Source organism: Pygocentrus nattereri, chromosome 15, assembly GCF_015220715.1.
Source record: "Pygocentrus nattereri isolate fPygNat1 chromosome 15, fPygNat1.pri, whole genome shotgun sequence".
Classification (NCBI taxonomy): Eukaryota; Metazoa; Chordata; class Actinopteri; order Characiformes; family Serrasalmidae; genus Pygocentrus; species Pygocentrus nattereri.
In genome coordinates, this window is record NC_051225.1 from 16,355,748 (window position 1) to 16,376,888 (window position 21,141).

Consider the following 21,141-nt stretch of genomic DNA (forward strand, 5'->3'; position numbering starts at 1 on the left):
TTTTTTTATTTATGTATATTACATGGTCATTAGTAGTTAGCATGCAACATGTACAACCTGTCAAGTAACCACTCCTTAAATACCCAAATACCCAATTTAACTTTAAATTACTTTAAATGAAAGTAAACTGAAAATGCCTTAAATACTTTAATGAAAACAATTTGATTAAAACAAATTTAAATCAGCTTCACTTCTCCTCTATTTTGTATATATACATACATATTTCTGCACTCATTGTCCACTTTATCAGACCCTCTTACTATATAGGTGCACTTTGTAGTTCTACAGTTACAGACTGTAGTCCATCTGTTTCTCTGATACTTTGTTAGCCCCCTTTTACCCTGTTCTTCAGTGGTCAGGACCCCCATGGACCCTCACAGAGCAGGTACTATTTGGGTGGTGGGTCATTCTCAGCACTGCAGTAACACTGACGTGGTGTTGGTGTGTTAGTGTGTGTTGTGCTGGTCTGAGTGGATCAGACACAGCAGTGCTGCTGGAGTTTTTAAACACCTCAGTGTCACTACTGGACTGAGAATAGCCCACCAACGAAAAATATCCAGCAACAGTGTCCTGTGGACACTGATGAAGGACGAGAGGATGACCAACACAAACTGTGCAGCAGCAGATGAGCCATCGTCTCTGACTTTACTTCTACAAGGTGGACCGACAAGGTAGGAGGGTCTAATAGAGTGGACAGTGAGTGGACAAAGTGTTTAAAACTCCAATTTTCACAAGACACCCTTAAAAACTCAAAGTTAAACCTGTTAAATAGTATGGAGCCCCGCTGGTGACATCCCATATAAATAAAAATAATGTCCACACCTTATTAACACTTGGGAATGAGATCCTAAGGAGTGGCCAGGACTTAGTAAGGCGTGGGAATGAGAATATTAAGTTGTGGCCACACATTAGGAACTCATTCTCCACACCTTAATAAGTCGCGGCCATGACATAATTGTCTTGTTCCCACACCTTACTAAGTCGTGGCCACATGTTATTTTTATTTACACAAGATGTCACCAGCTTTACAATATTTTACAGAGCCCCGCTGATGACATGCTGTATAAATAAAAATAATGCGTGGCCACGATTTAGTAAGGCGTGGGAATGAGATTATTAAGTCGGGGCCACGACTTAGTAAGGCGTGGGAACAAGATTATGCTTTCTAAGTTGTGGCCACGCATTAGGATCTCGTCTCCACGCCTTACTAAGTCATGGCCATGACATAATTATCTTGTTCCCATGCTTTACTAAGTCCTGACCACGCATTATTTTTATATAAACAGGATGTCACCATCTTTACAGATTTTCACTGTTCTCTGTACGAGTTTTACCCCAAAACGCTGTTTGGCGCCTGAGTGCCCGAGGGCGCCCTCTAGCGTCGGCCCCCTGTAACGGCCAGACCTCTCGCTCCTATCTTTCCCCATCTTGCAGCACTGAGAGCTCACAGTGGCTGGTAGCGTGAGAGCAGAAGAGGGCGGACGGACCGAGGCGGCACCAGCGCTGAGTGCACTCCGTGTGATCGTCGCCACTTTCCCTCCGCGGATTATTCGTCGACTCCGTCCTCAGTTTCTCCTTCCGCGCCGCGCTCTCTTCGTCCGAAGGCCTGTCACGCGCGGAGGAGCGGGTGTGCGCTCACTGGTGTTTCACACGGCGGCGTGCGTGTGTGTGTGAGTGTGTTTTCCCCCCATGGCTGGCTGGAAGGACGGCTCCGTGCAGGAGAAGTATCGCCTGGTGGTGGTCGGAGGCGGCGGCGTCGGCAAGTCGGCGCTAACGATCCAGTTCATTCAGGTAAGCGGACGGTCAGGCGTCGCTCTCCATCGTCAGTGTGAGGGAATGCGGGGAGGTGGGGGCCGGAGCTGGAGCCGGAGCTGGAGGTGAAGAAAGGGGAGAAATGGGGGACCCCACGAGCCTAAAACAGAAAGGAAATAAGGTGGGGTGGTGTTCAGGATTTCGGCCGAGGCCTGCCGTCAGTATAACGTTGTTTCTGCTTCCCCACAAAGCCAAAAACCGGTTATCGTAAGTTTGGAGAGGAGCGAACTTTATAGCTATGAACGTGAACTGTCGAGCGCAGAGTTGCCTGTCTGTGGTGGACAGTGTGGAAAGTAGCTGTGCTGAGGTTCAGAAACCAGGCTTCTCGGTTACCTAATGGCAGTGCTGGACGAAGAACACAAACCATGTACTTGAGTTAAAGTAGAGACACCCAAGGTAAAATATTACTCCAGTAAAAGTAGAAGTTCCTCCCTTTAGACCTCCACTTGAGTAAAAGTACTAAAGTATTTACCTTCAAATGTACTTAAGTATCAAAAATAAAAGTACTAAAAGATTAATTATGGCTTTAATGTCCTGTTATCATTTTTATAACAAGACTCACTTCATGAACTTATTTTACTGTATTGATCTGTAGGTCTCTGTTCATAAACATCCATCCATCCATTTTCTAAGCCGCTTCTCCGTCAGGGTCGCGGTGTTCATAAACATAAACCAGCTAAAACTAATTTACTATAAAATGAAATGTTTTTTGTATAAATTCACAAAGTTAGGTTAGTTCATCATTTATGTTGAATAGACTCCCAAAATTTGACGTTGCTGCGCTGATGTTGAACCGTGTGCTGCACTGGGTCGGTATGACCAACAGGTCAAAACTAGCTCAAAACAAAGTGACCGCTGTGCCCTGATTGGTGCTCTTGTTTTGCGCTTCTTTCGTTTTGACATGTTACGTTTTTATACACACATAAACCAAAAGGAACGACAGATTTCTCAAAATGTAGTGGAGGAAAAAGACAGATATTAGACTTTGAAATGTAGTGGAGTGAAAGCAAAAAGTCACCAAAATGGAAAAAACTTCAGTACAGATACATGAAAAACTACTGAAGTACAGAAACTAATTACATTTACTTAGTTACTGTCCACCACTGCCTAATGGTTTGTGATAGTCTGTGGCTCAAGGATCACACAAGACCCAGCTACGATGGCCGTAGGTTTCATAGACAGCGATGACGACACATCTAGCAGAAATGATGCAGAGCAAAGCTGAGTGTTGTCAAAAAGTTACAGCAGTGCCCCCCTCTGTGGTCTGTCTGTGTTTTTAACAGTTGATCTCAGGACTAAAATAAAGAGCTTTCCGAGAAACTCGTGTGTCTCCTGCTGTTTTTAGCCCGAGGCGACTCATCACCAGTGTAAACTTCATTCAGGCGACGCCGAGCCAGTTACACACAAGATATAAAAGGTCTGCAGGCAGTTGTAGCTGCTCCAGCATGCAACACCATTAAGTAGAACTGAGTGGCTCTGAAACAACCCTTTGTAAGCAAACAGAGTTTCGGTTTAAGATTAATTTGCAACTTTAATTTTAATAAAAACTGGCTTTAAACTCAGGATCACAAATGAGTTTCCTTTACTATATTGATCTGTAGGTCTCTGTTCACAAACATAAACTAGGCCAAACTAATTTACTATAACATGAAATGGTGTTTGTAGAAATTCAGAAAAAAAGACCAGTGGTGGACGAAGCACATAAACCATGTACTTAAGTTAAAGTAGAGACACCAGTTTGGAGAGGAGCGAACTTTATAGCTATGAACGTGAACTGTCGAGCGCAGAGTTGCCTGTCTGTGGTGGACAGTGTGGAAAGTAGCTGTGCTGAGGTTCAGAAACCAGGCTTCTCGGTTACCTAATGGCAGTGCTGGACGAAGAACACAAACCATGTACTTGAGTTAAAGTAGAGACACCCAAGGTAAAATATTACTGGAGTAAAAGTAGAAGTTCCTCCATTTAGACCTGCACTTGAGTAAAAGTACTAAAGTATTTACCTTCAAATGTACTTAAGTATCAAAAGTAAAAGTACTAAAAGATTTTGACTCTAAAGTTAAAATAACATTGCTTTATTTTAAAATATAAATAAAATGTAACCCTAACATGTTTTTAAGTGTAATATATCTGTAAACGCTAGGGACACAAAAGTGGACGTTTCTGTAGAATGACCCATGTTCCTAAATAACCATGTTCACGCATTATCCTACCATGAGGCAGCTTTGAGAGGCGGTGAACTCTTCCAAAGTCTGGTTCTTGTAGCCACCGCTGTGAAGAATTCTGATTCATTAAATTTCTCTGGAATGGAGTGTTTCACACTAAACCACTCTGAATGGCGTTCCTACATCTTAACCATGTAATTTTGCAGAAATTTTCTTGAAATCGGTGGAATTCCCCTTTAATGGGAATTACTGTCTGACCTGAACTGTGCTTGTACTTTTTAAAGCTGAACCTCAAGGTTCCACCAGCCTATTTGTCTGTTGACTACATGCTGGGGGTCTTTGAGGAGCTACGACTCGCTGTAGTTGGAGGATTTTGACAGAGCTAATTAAATACATGACATAGAGATGACCAAGCAGGTTACAGGCTCAGAGGTGATTGTGTGTGAGTAGATCATCATTTACGCTCAATTGATTTTAGGTCTAAATGCGGATTAAGGGAGATGATCAAATGCTAAGCTCGGAAGTTCGAAACAAAAATCTAACTTTTGTATCACGGCTCTACTTAATTTGTGCTGAAATGACGGCCTGGACGTCTTTAACCAGAAGAAAATGACTGAGCCATAATCTGTGAACTGCTGAACAATTATGAGTTGTTTCATATTTTTTGACACTGCCACATTGCCTTCATTCTGTTTTGATCTCCTCAACCCTGTTTGTCTTTACTGTAATCAGTTACTGGAGAGCAGTGGTGGACAAAGTACACAAATCATGTACTTGAGTTAAAGTAGAGACACCCAAGGTAAAATATTATTCTAGTAAAAGTAGAAGTTCCTCCCTTTAGACCTCCACTTGAGTAAAAGTACTAAAATATTTACCTTCAAATGTACTTAAGTATTGAAAGTAAAAATACTAAAAGAGTAATTATGACTCTGATGTCCTGTTATCATTTTTATAACAAGACTCACTTCATGAACTTATTTTAGGTGAAAATCCTTCAGTGTCTCTCTTGGTAAACCAGTCTTTTAATAGAATGGCATTAATTAGTGATGCTGATGTTTATTAAAATGATCATAAGCACAAAACACTGAATTCAAACGGTTTCCATCAGGTAGAACCGAATGGCTCTGACATCACTTTTTACAAACAAGCCATATTTCTATATTGTGCTCTATTTACACAAAGTTAGGTTAGTTTATCATTTATGTTGAATAGACTCTCCCAAAATTTTATGCTGCTGCGCTGATGTTGAATCGTGTGCTGCACTGGGTCGGTATGATCAACAGGTCAAAACAAGCTCAAAACAAAGTGACCGCTGTGCCCTGATTGGTGTTCTTGCTTTGCGCTTTCTTTCGTTTTGACATGTTACATTTTTATACACACAGAAACCAAAAGGAAAGACAGATTTCTTAAAATGTAGTGGAGGAAAAAGTCAGATATTAGACTTTGAAATGTAGTGGAGTGAAAGTAAAAAGTCACCAAAATGGAAAAACTTCAGTACAGATACACGGAAAAACTACTGAAGTACAGAAACTAATTACATTTACTTAGTTACTGTCCACCAGTGCTGGAGATGGTGATTCAAGTCTTCTCCAAGCAAATAATAAGCTGGGGTGAACTACAGGAACGCATTGTACTGTCAAAAACCTCAAGCAGAGGGAAAAAGAAATCCATTTGTGGACTGTATTTTGTGGAACCACGCTGGCAGATCAGGGCACGTGTGAAAATGAGAGTAGCCTCTGAACAACCCGTGAGTCCATGGAAAGAGCCTTCATCCTGTTCCAGTGTTTCTAGAAATCTCTGCCAGAGAGAAAGCCACCCAGCTGGCTTTTGACTCCAGGCTTTCCCGTTTAGCTGTGCTTTATAGGGGAGGCTCCATCTGAGTCATGTTGGGTTAATGGCCGTGGAGAAACCGGAATCTCTGCAAGAGGAAGTCCCTCCACTTGTGCTTATTCTCCAAGGGCCTCCTGGATGTGTTTGGGAAACTGTGAGCCTATGAACTGCACAGGCCAGGGAACATTGTGAGATGTACATGACTGCCAAATTAGATCAATTGTTTCAAAGTTTAGTGCTGCTTTCAGACGTGATGGATGCTTAGATAATGTACATTGACTGTAAGTTGCATTATATCTTTGAGATGTGAGCAAAACCATTCAGAGTGGTTTGGTTTGAAATGATGTATTGTAGAGAAACTCATTGCCCTGGGATTCTTTACACTGGCTCTGATATCAACCTGGGATCTTGATGTCTACAGCAGCATTCTGATCACTAATCAATGAAAATAACTAGTGAACCTGCACATGTCTTCTGAGTGTTTATATGTAATGTTGATTATGGTGAAAATGGTCAAAAACATGTTCTTTGGGCCTTGCAAGTACAGTCGAATGCAGAAGGTTGGGTGTTTACTGTTTATTAGCGGAGTTTAACATGTTGGAAAAAATAAAACATAAAATATAGCCTGTGCAAAAGTTATGCCACATTTTATAATTTATCTTTTATTTAATTTCCAACATGTTAAAACTCTGCAAACAATGTGCTGAAAGGAACCGTATATGAGTTTGTTCTCTATAGATGTTTTAATTAATTTTCTCTTAGATAGTCAACAAAATGTTGTTTAACCAGGGTTGTTCATACTTTTAGATGAAAGTTGTAGATGAAGAAACGTATCTGAAAACAATCGTAAAGAAAATTGTCTAAACTCTCAGGCAAAATCTTTGTAAACATTTCATGTAATAGTAATCTGTGATGAAGCTCTATTAAGGCATTACATGCTTTGGATGTCTGGTTCCTATCACCAACAATGCCACCAATTCTGACGCAGTATATTTCTTTAGAATGGCTCATTTCACTTAACCTCTTTAACTCATTGGAACCACCTGTGTTTCCAAAATGCACTTCGTCATATTCTTCATATCTTTCATATTTCATAAGCTACATTTAGAAGCTGGGCGTCATGTGAGGCTGTAACTCTTCTTTCCAGTCAAATAGATGGTGATGTCATTTTAAACCCTTATAATAAAAGAAGCTGAACTCGCAGTTTGTTTTTCTACTGAAAGTCGACACATTTTCCCCCAAATCTGGGCTATAAATTATAAACAGATGGCATCTCTTCAGTGATCTGCTCTGTAAATATTACTTTTATAAAATAACACAAAGAGCGTCTGATATTTTTGGCTTCCATCAGTAAATTGTAAGCATGTAGTAATATGTGTAAATCATAAAACACATTGTTAATTTGAGGGGAACTTTTACAACAAAAAAAAATACACAAACAAACAAACAAAAAAAAATTCTGCAGTCATTTCATGCAGTTACTGAATAATCATAAAATTAGTCTTACGATTTGGGTATGTAAATTAAGGTGGAAAAACCAAAACATAGCTAAGAGCATAACAAAGAAAACGGAATAATTTTGTTTACATATTGACCATTTATTATGCAGTCACTATGGAAAATCTGTAGAATTATCTTTTAATAAGAAACAAACTTACATACTGTTTCAAAATGCTGGGATTTCTGTGGTTGATTTTACCAAGAAACTTTGGCATTTGCAGACAGTCAGCTAACACAGTATGCTGCATATTTGTCCCTTTGCTCACAGGCGGCCAGAAAATGCCCCTTAATTGGACAAGTCAGCCCTGTAAGAGAGATATCCAATGACTCATTATTTCACCCATTGTACTTGATTGACTGTACTTGAGTAGCCCACACTCACATTTGTCACACACATTCATTCCTTTCTATATGGGTCGCTTGGAAGACTTCAACGAAAAGCAAATTTCCACTGATATGTGAGCTTTAAGCAGTAACCAGACAGCAGCCGAGTGGGTGACTCAATGCCGAACAATTGCATAGTGACATCACGGTGATGCAATCCAGATGGAAGAGATTTGTAGCCTTCAGCCTGGCATCTGAGAGTGAGAAAATAGGATCTGTGACTCAACATCAGGTCACTTTTTTTGACCCTGCTTTAAATGTCGCATCAGAGTGATATTTCCAGGCCCTGGGGGGAAAAAAGGCACATCCGCACTGATTCAGCAACCTAGCTGGATTTAAAACGTTGAGGCTGAACGTAAGAAGGAAATATCCTGTGATACGGGTTGTGGTTCCTATGGTGTATGAAATAAATCTTGTTTTTAAAGGGCAAACTTTTATATCCTTATGCCCAACGTCTCTGAAGTGGCTCTAGCCTCCTGCTAGGCGGTGCAAGTATAGGCTGCTCTATTCTCATTTTCAGCATGTTCTCATTTGGCACATTCATCTCATCAGACAAAATGATTTCAGGCCTATTTTTCTCTTTTCTACCTCTGCTGACCATTCCATGGCATTTTTAAAAATGTTTTTCTGGACAAAGTAACTCCCTGCAGCACTGTTTCTATGTGAACGCACCCCGGCCAGACCCGGGGAGTCGTGTACGTGAGTGGATTAGCCTCCAGAGCACTCTGAGGGAGAACAGGAGTGCTTTTACTCCCTCCAGCGTGTGGGGCTCATGGTGCATGGTTTTGATTACTGAAATGTGAGGTCATATCGAAGGAATGCTGTACTGGGCCATTATTAAATAAATACAGATAAAGGATGTGGGGCAGTTCCTTCTGGCATGTAGAGCCAAGGTGCAGTATTGACTGAGCTGTGTGTGTCTTGGGGGCTTGCGTGTGTGCATTTTAGGCCGTTTACACTGGTAGAATGTGTGCTATAGAGAGAACTGTGGTGTGGATCTGTGGTGGTTGGGGAAAAAAATTCCTTTTTAAAAGGTTATCATTTCCACGGGCTGAGTGGATAAATGCAGCCTGTGATGTCTGGACTCTTTACAGCGCCTGTATTTAGACAGAGATGGCAGCAGCTCTTCTAATCTGGCTTGATTATGCGTCACATTGCGTACTACAGATAGCGAGGGCGAACAACTCTATTACTATCTGAGCCAGGGATGCTCCATTTCCTGTATGCCGGGGGGTGGGGTGGGGGCTTTGATTTACTCAAGCCACCTGCCTGCTAAAGAACGTGGTCTGTGCCTTAAGTGCTAGCTCTGTTTGAACGGATGGTTCCAGGCATGGAGCGTGAGAAAGCGAGTGTTCGGAGGGGAGGCTGAGGCGGGCGATGAGGGAGCATTGTTGGTTTTTCCTCACCTGTTGATTTCTCACACTGTTGGCTCACTGTTTGAGGGTTGCCATTCCATTACCCTCCCTGATGGAAAAGTGAGGCCCTTTTAACTTTGTGCTCTTGTTTGAACAGTTCGCTCCCCCTTTCCTTCCTCCTAAAGGCTAGATCTACGCTGTGGTGGACGAAGTACACAAACCATGTACTTGAGTTAAAGTAGAGAGGTAAAATATTACTCCAGTAAAGTAGAAGTTCCTCCATTTAGACCTTCACTTAAGTAAAAGTACTGAAGTATTTACCTTCAAATGTACTTAAGTATCAAAAGTAATAGTACTAAAAGACTCGCTTCATGAACTCATTTTAGGTGAAAATCCTCCAGTGTCTCTCTTGGTAAACCAGTCTTTTAATAGAACGTCATTAATTAGTGACGCTGATGTCTAATAAAATGATCATAAGCACAAAACACTGAAGGCAAACAGTTTCCATCAGGTAGAACTGAGTAGCTCTGAAATCACTTTTTACAAACAAAGGCAGGATACACCCTGGACAGGTCGCCAGTCCATCGCAGGGCAAGGTCAGATATTAGACTTTGAAATGTAGTGGAGTGAAAGCAAAAAGTCGACCAAAATGGTAAAACTTCAGTACAAATACATGGAAAAACTACTTAAGTACAGAAACTAATTACATTTAATTTTGGTGGTCCGTAGTGGAACTTGCTTAGTTGAACTATTAGTAGGCCATTAGTGTGTCCATACATGAGATCATGTTGTATGGTTACAGTACTCAGCAAAAGTTGAAGACAAACCTTCAGTTATTTAATTTCTAATCTAAGCAGCCGTTAAATAGAAGTTACTCTTTTTTCAACAGAAAATGTACATTATTTACCGCAATAGGTCTTCCCTTTGCCTGTCTTACAGCTTCCATTCTTTTTGAGAGTCTTGCTTTCAGATTTTTAAAGAAACCCGCAGAGAGATTTAGTTGCATTTTCTGGTGCCTCTCACAATCCAGGTATTCCCAAACACATTCAGTAATGTTGAGGTCTGGACTCTGGGGTGGCCAGTTCACTGTTCTGTGAACACCAGCAGCTTCTTTGTTTGATATGCAAATATTCTTCTTTTTATCTATTTCCTTTTCTCAGTAATGGTTTCTTGAGAGCTACATGTCCTTTCAGACCCACAGTGTTGGGTCATCTTCTCACAGTGGAAGGATGGGCGGAAACACCTGAGAATTGTTTTCCAGACAAAGAAGAGTGAAGGTTGATTTTCTCCCGTTTCCTACAGTCTTGATGGTCTGCCAGGTCTTGCAGAGCTGTTAAGAGTTTTTAAAAAAAGTTTTTAGAGCCGTTTATTCTGGAACTTCATAATATTTTTTTAAACTCTTCTGAAAATGCCTGTTTTTCATGTATTTCCATTTGTGTTGCCCCTTCCTTACACAAGTGGATCTTTGAATCTAATCTCCTTTGAATAATGAACATCATCTTAATAGTGTACTTAATCGTTTTTACTGTAAAGTAAGTAAATGAAGGGTGGTCTCTGACATTAGGACAGTACTGTACATATTGGTATCGGGCCGTTCAGCAGAGAATGCTGGATTGGACGTCTGAGAAGAATCTGACCAAATCTCTCTGTATTTATTCCTGTGTGGTAGTAAAGTTGAGTAATTGAAGCATGACAGCCTACTATTTAGATGCGTTCAGATTTAAGGGATTTCAATTAATTCAGTGACAAATAACTCATGAAGCTTAGTTGTTTTGGTCAGTATTAGCCGAAGCTCAGAGTTTCAGTATTGATATCGGAAAGGAGAAAGTGGTATTGTGGCTTCGGTAACGTTGTAGTAGTTGGTAAATACACACGTCCTTTAGAATTGATTTTATAATGTAGCTTTCTAACACTACATTGGTACCTGAGGAGCCATTGGAGCAGCTCACTATTTGGGCCCAGATAGTACCACTTAAGTGCAAGATGATACTTGTATTGATGATCATGGACATTAAAAGGAGTATTTTTTTTTTTTTTTTGCATCCGCTCATAAAAAGAAGCCTTACAGGAACTTGCTGTCCTAGGACTGAACCAGCATCTCAAGGCTGTGTTATTTTTTGTGTGCTGTATTGACTTATGTTCACTATGGACTCATGTTTCTTCCTATACTATGATAGTGTGTCTGTGCTTTTCAGCACATCAAGAACACTGTAAGGACAGCTTTGAAAGTGCAGGCAGGGAGGCAGCTGATGGCAGCAGGCCAGATGAGGTCAAGAGAGCTTGGAAAACTGCATTCCTGTGGGCGTCTCTGAATATTTAGATTTTGACCATATAGTGGTAAGTGATATGGGAAAAATATAGTGAACCTTTAAAATATTAATAGCATTTTTTTCTAAGGTTGTGTAAGTCCTAGGCATGTAATGATTCACAGAATTCAGAGTTTGATTCTGTGTGATACAGTGATGTTTCAATTCAATGCATTTCTCTGTACTGCAGGTATAAGGAGTGGCTGAAGATGTGTACAAGTATACTTTCTTAATGTTTCCTTTTTGAGGTTATTAGAACATTTAGCTTTGTAAAAACAAAATTTTTAAACAAAAACTCTGCTTTATAGCGCTTTACAGATAACACAATACACTTTGTTGTTGTATCTCTAACCAGTACAACTACATACTAACCTGTATGATATACACTAACATTGACATACAGTGAGTACAGTGATCCTTGTTCAATGTTTCACATACTTTACTGCATAAAATGTAGTTAAATAGGTCGATTATCCTCTGTTTGTAATAAATCATTCAGTTAACATTCTTTAAATAATGGCAGTATCCATCATGTGCCCCATAAAGCGTACCAGGACATAAATTATGTCGCAGTAACTATACAGAAGGTGCTAAACTGTCGGTCCCTGCATGGGAACATTTTGTCTTGTTCCATTGCAGTTATTTTTATATTTATATACAACCCCAATTCCAATGAAGTTGGGACGTTGTGTAAAACATAAATAAAGACAGAACACAATGATTTGCAAATCCTTTTCACCCTATATTCAATTGAATACACTACAAAGACAAGATGTTTAATGTTCAAACGGATAAACTTCATTGTTTTTCGCAAATATCCAGTCATTTTAAATTTGATGCCTGCAACACGTTCCAAAGAAGTTGGGACAGGGGTAACAAAAGACTGGGAAAGTTGAGGAATGCTCAAAAAACACCTGTTTCGAACATTCCACAGGTGAACAGGTTCATTGGAAACAGGTGAGTGTCATGATTGGGTATAAAGGGAGCATCCCTGAAAGGCTCAGTCATTCACAAGCAAGGATGAGGCGAGGTTCACCACTTTGTGAAAAACTGCGTGAGCAAATAGTCCAACAGTTTAAGTACAACATTTCTCAACGTGCATTTCATCATCTACAATCCATAATATCATCAAAAGATTCAGAGAATCTAGAGAAATCTCTGCAAGTAAGTGGCAAGGCAGAAAACCAACATTGAATGCCCATGACCTTCGATCCCTCAGGCGGCACTGCATTAAAAACCAACATCATTCTGTAATGTAAATTACCACATGGGCTCAGGAACACTTCAGAAAACCATCATCAGTGAACACAGTTTGTCGCTCCATCTACAAGTGCAAGTTAAAACTCTACCATGCAAAGTGAAAGCCATATATCAACAACACCCAGAAACGCTGCCGGCTTCTCTGAGATGGACTGACACAAAGTGGAAAAGTGTCCTGTGGTCTGAGTCCACATTTCAAATTATTTTTGGAAATCATGGACGTCGTGTCCTCCGGGCCAAAGAAGAAAAGGACTGGATGGATTATTATCAGCGCAAAGTTCAAAAGCCAGCATCTCTGATGGTATGGGGGTGTGTTAGTGCCCATGGGATGGGTAACTTGCACATCTGTGAAGGCACCATTAATACTGAAAGGTACATACAGGTTTTGGAGCAACATATGCTGCCATCCAAGCAACGTCTTTTACAGGGATGTCCTGCTTATTTCAGCAAGACAATGCCAAGCCACATTCTGCATGTGTTACGACAGCGTGGCTATGTAGTAAAAGAGTGCGGGTACTAGACTGGCCTGCCTGCAGTCCAGACCTGTCTCCCATTGAAAACGTGTGGCACATTAAGAAGCGCGAATTACGACAATGGAGACCCCGGACTGTTGAGCAACTGAACATTAAATATCTTGTTTTTGTAGTGTACTCATATGAATATAGGTTGAAAAGGATTTGCAAATCATCGTATTCTGTTTTATTTATGGTTTACACAACGCCCCAACTTCATTGGAATTGGGGTTGTATATATAATATATAAAATATTTAATTTAAGTCGCATTGCCTTCATACATCCTGTATTGTTACCTTGCAATAATTTCTCAATAATATAATAACTGCAGCAATGTAATAAAAATGTGCACTTAGCTTGGTCAATAGAAATTCTAAAAAAAAAAAAAAGATATTTGTAATGGAGAAATAGTAAATCAGTCAAATTTGATCAAACAAATTGCAAAATTGGCTAACAGCCAATAATGTAATTCTCAATAATGTAATAAAGTGTACGTTATTAGTAGAAATCATGTTATATCGTCAGTAAATGATATTTTTGTAAATGAGACATTTTATGGCTGTTATTACATTATTGGGAAATGCTTAAGAGACCCTTATAAAATCCACCTCAGGTCAGGGCAACAGGGCAACTTCCTTAATTGTGATGATGAAAAAGGATCTTGTCCCACGTTTTTAACACCCCCCCCACCCCCCCCCCCCCCCCCCCCCCCCCCCCCCCCCCCCCCACCCCACACACACCCCATGGTACTCACAACATCTTAACTAGGTCTCAGATCAGTTCCTACAGCCCACCCAGCCTGTTCGTGGAGGACACAGATTGGCCAATTCGTTTACATCAGACAGCCGCCGTCTCTAGAGGTCATGGCTCATTGCTGGAAATGGGACACTCTGCACACTTCATTCGTTTGTCATTTGTTTCTCTGGGGCAGATTTCACAGTGCACTGCTGCATAAAGACCTTTTTATGGAGACTTTTTCTTTCTGTGCTACTGCAAACAAGTCTTTCAACTGGCTGGATGAGCCATTTGCAGATGTGCAAGGCTGGGCTATGCTGTCTTCAGTGTGTATGTGTGACGGAGATGGAGGAAAGGAGTGTTTAGAGAGGAGCGAACGCTCTTCACACCAGGCGTGTTTGTCTGATGTTTGTTGAGCTGCACCCACGCGTGCCTCGTGTTCAGCTCCTTGCGTTACCCATTGTGGCTTTGGTACGAATGGCTTGCCTTCTTTTGAGGTATCCTGTTTACTTGTGCTAAAACTGCAGGATGAGCCAATTGGGCGGAGTCTAAACTTGCACCTTCACAGTGTTGGGCAAAAACAATACCTTTTCTATGCTGTTATAGTAGTCACTTCCAGAGACATCAGAAATATTTGGACACTGAGTGAGATTTCTATGTTCAGCTTTCACTGTAACTGATTCTGTAAATATTCTTTTAAATACTCTTTTTCCTGTTGCTATTGCTTATATTGGTAATCGAATAATCTAGCGCTTATTTTGATGAACAGTAATGTTTTTGAAGTTGTTGTTTTTTTGTGTGCTTGTTTGTTTTTTAACCCTTTAGGCCCAACAGAATTCTAGTGTTAGGCGTTTGATCACTGTTTTAAACAATGTTTTATCGAAAACCAGAGGAAAAATAAAGCTGATTTCATTTCCGAGGGACTGTTTCATGGAAAACAATTTTATTGGCGTTTTTGAAAGAAGTTTGAAGAAGTTTGATCTAGTATGAAAACCGTATTAAAGTTTCAAAGTTTATCTTTCAGTCTCCAGTCTGTCGAGTCCATACATGAAAAAGTAAGGTTCAAAAACTGTTTTGAGTTCACTGATATCAAACAAACCAAAACAACATTTACATATATTCACCACTTTATCCCACAGATGTTTTGCCCCACCCATTTGTGCTGAAGATATAAGTGGTGTTTCAGCCTTTTAGTATGTGGCACAAAACCAGGCAGCCAATCAGAATGAAGCAAATCATTTATATAGATCAGTCTTATTTGTTTGAGGTTGGAAAATTAATTTAGCCTTTTTTTGGTACATAAATCAATACGTACATTACCATTTGGGCCTCTATGAAGAAAAAAAATCAAATGCAACAGAGATGTAGGATATTCATCTTTTAAGCCTCTTTTAATATAAAAACAAAACAAGGGCTATAAATCGTTGCAGGACTGAAGTGAAATGGGCGTTGAAATTGTAAAAGGCTGTGTAATTGTAATAGTGAAAATGTATTGCAAAAATAATAATTCACAGAAATAAAGAACAGAGAGAAGTGAAACAACCCAACTACAACAGCTAACGATGTTCAGCATAATTTCCTGCTGATCAACATGATGGCCGACTATGACACCTTATCATACCCATTGGCTAAAGGTTCCACACTCAGCCTGAGAATCATCCCCAGCTACAATTTCATGTGCTTGCCAATTTTTCTGAAGGACAGAAGCAAGAGATAATTTTGAGGTACAGATATACTTTTACGATAAAGAGAAACGGACAAATACACTTTCATTAGTTTGACTCATTTGTTTGATTCCAGTGACCAATGAATGATGCTCAGCATGAAGAAGCTGAGTGAATCACCAGAGCTCCATTTCTGTTGGCTGATAAGCACCGTTTTCAGGAGCTCAGTGAATTCCAACGTGGGACCATGATCGGACGCCACCTGTGCAGTCATGAAATTCCCTCACTACTAAATATTCCAGTCAACTGTCAGTGGTATTATAACAAAGTGGAAGTGATTGGGAACGACAGCAACTCAGCCACAAAGTGGTCGTTCACGTAAAATGACAGAGCAGGGTCAGTGGATGCTGAGGCGTATAGCGCGCAGACGCCACCAACTTTCTGCAGAGTCAATCGCTACAGACCTCCAAACTTCATGTGGCCTTCAGATCAGCTCAGGAATTGCGTAGAGCGCTTCATGGAATATGTTTCTATGGCTGAGGAGCTGCATCCAAGCCTTACATCACCAAGCGCAATGCAAAGCGTGGAATGCAGTGGTGTTAAGTACCGCCACTGAACTCTAGAGCATGGAAGACGTGTTCTCTGGAGTGACCAATCACGCTTCTCCATCTGGGAATCCGATGGACGAGTCTGGGTTTGGTGGTTGCCAGGAGAACGGTACTTGTCTGACCGCATTGTGCCAAGTGTAAAGTTTGATGGAGGGGGGTTTATGGTGTGGGGTTGTTTTTCAGGAGTTGGGCATGGCCCCTTAATTCCAGTGAAGGAACTCTTAATGCATCAGAGATTTTGGACAAGTTCATGTTCCCAACTTTGTTATAGCTGCAAAGGGTGGGCCGACATCATATTAAACCCTAGGGATTAAGAATGGGATCTCACTCAAGTTCATATGCGTGTGAAGCCAGACGACCGAATACTTTTGGCAATATAGTGTATGTTGCAGTAATGTAAATGACAGCATATTTTTTGCATTCTCCAAATAAAGGGTATCCAAATTGTGCACGTATCTGTTCAGATAACTCATACTTTCATGTGAAGAGGACCAGATTAGAGCTGGTTTTCCCGGCTGAGGCCGTGGCACACCGAGTGGCCTGTTCAGAGGGAACATATGCTGAGCATCTCCAAACAACCAGTCATGACATCTGCTGTGGAATTTTTAAGAAGGAAAGAGATGTGTGTCCAAGGAATGTTGTGTGTTTCTGTGTCGTAAATCAAGTTACTGCTGCGCAAAATAGTTTCCTGTAAATCTGACCGGTAAATGAACGTCACAGTTTCATAATCCATGGTCCATGAAGTTATTTCCCTCTTTTCCACCAAAACCAAAAAAAAAAGGTTCTTTGATCCTTAAAGCAGGGATGGACACAATGCGCGCTTTTATGAGGCCAAGTTTGCCACAAGTGTTGAACAGTCACACATACAGAGGGATGTTACGAAAGCACCGACCCAATACTGACACCCACCCTTGCAGTTGCCCCACTCTCTTTCTCTTTCTGTGTGCTTCTAGCTGTGGGGGGTGGTGCTGGCTCTGATGGTTTTCAGACACGTGCCCCGGGGACAGTGGCCTCACACCCTGGCCTTTGTCAAAAGCTGCAGGTCAGCTGTTCTCAGAGTCAGCGAGCTCATGGCGCCTTTCCCCGGAAGCTTGGCTGGAGGATCAGCCTCCACCACACCCTGCCCGCCCCCAGCCCGCATTCCTCAGAGCCCCTCTTCCACTGTGTAAAACCTCACCAACCCGGCCACCACACCCCTTCCACCCTGCTGGCAGCCACCAGCAGACCACCAATGAGATGCACAGAAAACTTTGTCGTGGTTGTTTCCACTAGAATTTTGAATTTTCAGACCGTGAGGTGGTTTCCAGGTCACAAATGACTGCTCCTGGGTAGATCACGCTGATCACGATGGTAGTTTTCTCTCAAAAAACCAAGGCTTAATCATTGTCTAGTGAACCATGCATGTTGTAAATGGGGGGAAAAACACTGACGAAGTTATACAGGCCTTTTATCTTTCTCTGTGGTTGCATCACAGCACAGTGGCCAGTCGAATGCTGATTAGTTTTATATATTCAATAACCATGACCCAGTAAATCACAGAACAAGAAGTACAGTTTAGCAGTCGAGTCATTTAATCTGTATGAGGGTCTTTTGTCTCAGTAGCAGTTTTAAGGAACTGAAAGCTGAGATTTTTTTTTATGGTCAAAAATAAAACAGACCCCAGCATTTTTCTCTTAAAATGTGGCTCATATCCAAATATTATTATTATTATTATTATTTATTACTATTATTTATTTCCCTGAGTTGAACCTTTGATATTTTAATGGTTTATGTACAAAAAGCATCATAATTCATAATTCATGTTTACATGATTCTTTTTTAATTCGCTTTTTTTGTCCCCAGAATGTTTTACTTTGTCCTTAAGACTGACATATGTAAATGATCTCTGTTGTGTCTTGTATTGCGCCTTATAGAGCTGAACACTCCTTATAACTTCAGCATGAATGGGCGGGGCTAAACTGTTGTTGGCTTAGTGGGTGTGTATATGTAAATGTTCTCATGCGTTCTCAGGACGTCACATTCATTTCATGCTTAGTTTCTATATCTGGACTGTATGGACTGGGGAGTGAACTGCTTCATTTATTTTTCCATGCTAAAGGTCCTTTAATCTCTGGTGAAATTGCAGCTTGTTTGACTAAGTCATTTTATTTTATTGTCCACAACTGAATTACAGATAGTGCTTAATAACCCAGTATTACCAAATGAACAAATACATGTCTGATTGATTGATTGATTGTTGTTCAAAACAGCTTAACATTAAAAGCTATCTTAAATAACATTTAAAGAGAACAAACAGCTTCATCTCTTTCAACGTAATCTTAGAACCTTAACTTTATATTGATCGATTTTTATCAGCTAAACAATATATCGATCAGTCACTAAACAAAATCTCTTTTCTTTCCCACTTTTCTCACTCATGCTGGTCATCTGACAACCTAAGTGGTTTTAAATTGCGTCTGTAACACCCAGTAGCTCCTCGGTGCCAGAGTACAGAGTCAGAGTGCTCTGGCTTTGGCCGGGCCTTATTTTGGCTGCGGTTGTGCATAAAGAAACAGTGATGCTCAATGATCGTGAAGATGAGTGTGTCTGAGACAACAGTGACCCAGCGATATCCGTTACGGTTGAGTTCTAACAACAAACAGCCGGGCTCTCACAGCGGAGACGCACCCGGAGCCCAAACACTACTCTGCTTGTGTTTGGTTTCTTGTTATCTCCTCACCCTTCACCTGACCTCCTCTTTCGAGGGGAAGATAAAGAGTTGCACAGCAGTGGGGCATCTTTGGTGTTTCTGTGGTTCCACAATGACCAAAATGTTTTTTTCCCCCTCATCATCCAAAACTGGTAGTCAGTGATCTTTTTAATGGCATGCCTTAAAAAGCTATTTTTTAACCCCATGTTTCTTCAGATACTCATGGAAACGTTCAAACAGTACTATAATTGTGCTGGGCTCAGAACAACTAGTCTCAATCCATAGCAGCCAGAGCAAAACGGGTCTCAGTAGAGGTTTAAACTCCGCAAAATCAGTAAAAATGGAGATACATGGTTTCCATTGGACAGCGACAATATTAACGCATGTGTACATCAGGCTGTGTTTCTTACTGTGAGGGAGAGCAGTATCTGAAGCTGTTGATAAATTCAATTTAGCTGTTAAATTATTTTTAATGCCACTTTGAGAAATTTTGAGAATCAATGCTGCATTGAGCCAGTCATTTCATGAACATGTCATGGCCATGCATATCATTATATAGTGGCATGTAATACAGCCTGTGAACTCTGTACAAAGCTGTTCAGCCTAGACCTAGTTACTTAGACCTTTTACATCATATGTATGTTTACTTCATATACATAAACACAGGCATTGATGAATAACGTTTGTTTATTTGAGCTAGAGCTGTTTCTCTTGTCAGTTGGGAGCTACTAAGAATTAACACCTGGAAAGCGAGATAGCAAAGGAGCCAGTTTGGTCACTTAAGGCTTATATTTATTATTAGCTGCATATATATACAAATCGTCAATCACAATTATTTATATGGCAGTTAATTGTTAGCTACAATTGTGTGACTGTGACAGGCCTAAGAATCCTGTCATCCTGTTTATTATTTAAATTAAAAATTATTTTTTTCAGTTGAGTAATCGTCACAGCCCTAAACTGGGGAAATAAGTGTGTTGAGTGTATTGCTAATGACAGTGAGCTTTACAGACTGCCTGAGCCACAGATCTGACGCTTCCTGCAGCTGGTCAGCTGTGCCGAGTGGGCAGGGAGGGAGGAGTTTTGGAAGCCCAGCTCAATGCTTCTGATAATCCTATTTCATGCTGGCAGCTGGAGATGACTGTTCGGTCCAGCCAAGCCCAGAATTTCACTGCACAGCTCAGACAAGGCAACAGAAAAGTTGTGCCTTGATTTAGAACTAATGCAGGTGAAAAATTAATCTCACCCGATTGAGACCCACAGTGCATTTGAGAATTATATTTTCAGTTCTCCACTTCGTTTAATCCATCTTATTTCTCCAAAATCGTCTTAACTGGGGTTCTACTCTGTTCTAATCTTGTTTCATTCTGTTTCACCAAGGTATTATTCAAAGGCTGTTATAAACTGGGTGACAGCATCTTATTTTTGGCTTTAGGATCTCACTCAATACGGGTTTATATGTGCCTGTATGTGATTAAAACAAATCTTTTCTCATGTTAGTCATTGAGCAATGGTCATTATCTTCACATTCTGCCCACACTGATGCTTCTGGCTTAAAGCTCAGAGGAGAAGGGTTTGATTTCCTGTGTGTTACTGTCCAGGAGTCTCTGTGTCCAGTTGCCCCGTTGTCGGACAAGGAGACAGGTTCGGGTGGGACAGCTGATCTGACGGCTGTTTGTTAAAGTGGAGCAGCTGCATCAGGGATGTACGGCTTGCAGGGGGTAGAAAGCTGTCTTTCCAGCAGGTGACAGAAGTGTGTCTGGCCGCCTGCTCTGCGACCCAAGGGAGACCGCAGCTTGGCGGCTGCTGCCTTCCAGCATACGGCCCTTTAGTACCACTTGTCCACAAGAGTCTGTGGGGAATTTTGTTCTTTGGCAGGAGCGAGTGCTGTCAGCCTTGTACAAGTGGGTTTGATAAATGTTTGGCATGTCCAACCAAAACAGTTGATTTCAGTGTTGTGGAGCCCAGCTCCAATTATAGAACTCCACTCACGGAGAACCAAAAAGCTTTAGTAACAAAAACATTGGCTGAGGTAATTTGAGCTAATTCTTTTTTTTTGCTGTCTGAGTTCAGCAGTGTTTGTTAGAATAGGCCTGCTGTTTTGATTTCGTTGAGGATGCACCAATACCACTAGAGACTGATACCTGATTTTCACAGAAAATTGGTAAATTTGCAGAGCACTGGTACCAATAGTAGGCCTAACTCTAAGCAGTGGTGTAAACCTGAATGGATGGCATTCACTTTGAATGTTTTTTTCTTAATAGAACCTGAAGGAAAACCTACTCAAGTCATTTGTTTCATAGAGCACCCCATACACTTGCCTTTA

At 40.9% G+C, this 21,141-nt stretch overlaps 1 protein-coding gene across 1 annotated transcript in view; it reads left to right on the plus strand.

Annotated features, from left to right (window-relative positions):
* The first annotated feature begins 1,404 nt into the window (after positions 1 to 1,404).
* The window catches only part of rras2 (RAS related 2), a 60,340-nt gene continuing 40,603 nt past the window's right edge, over positions 1,405 to 21,141 (plus strand). Inside the window, exon 1 of the mRNA XM_017700649.2 lies at positions 1,405 to 1,791. Within this exon, the coding sequence (XP_017556138.1) occupies positions 1,690 to 1,791 (102 nt within the window). The 5' untranslated portion in view covers positions 1,405 to 1,689. The remainder of the gene's footprint in view (positions 1,792 to 21,141) is intronic.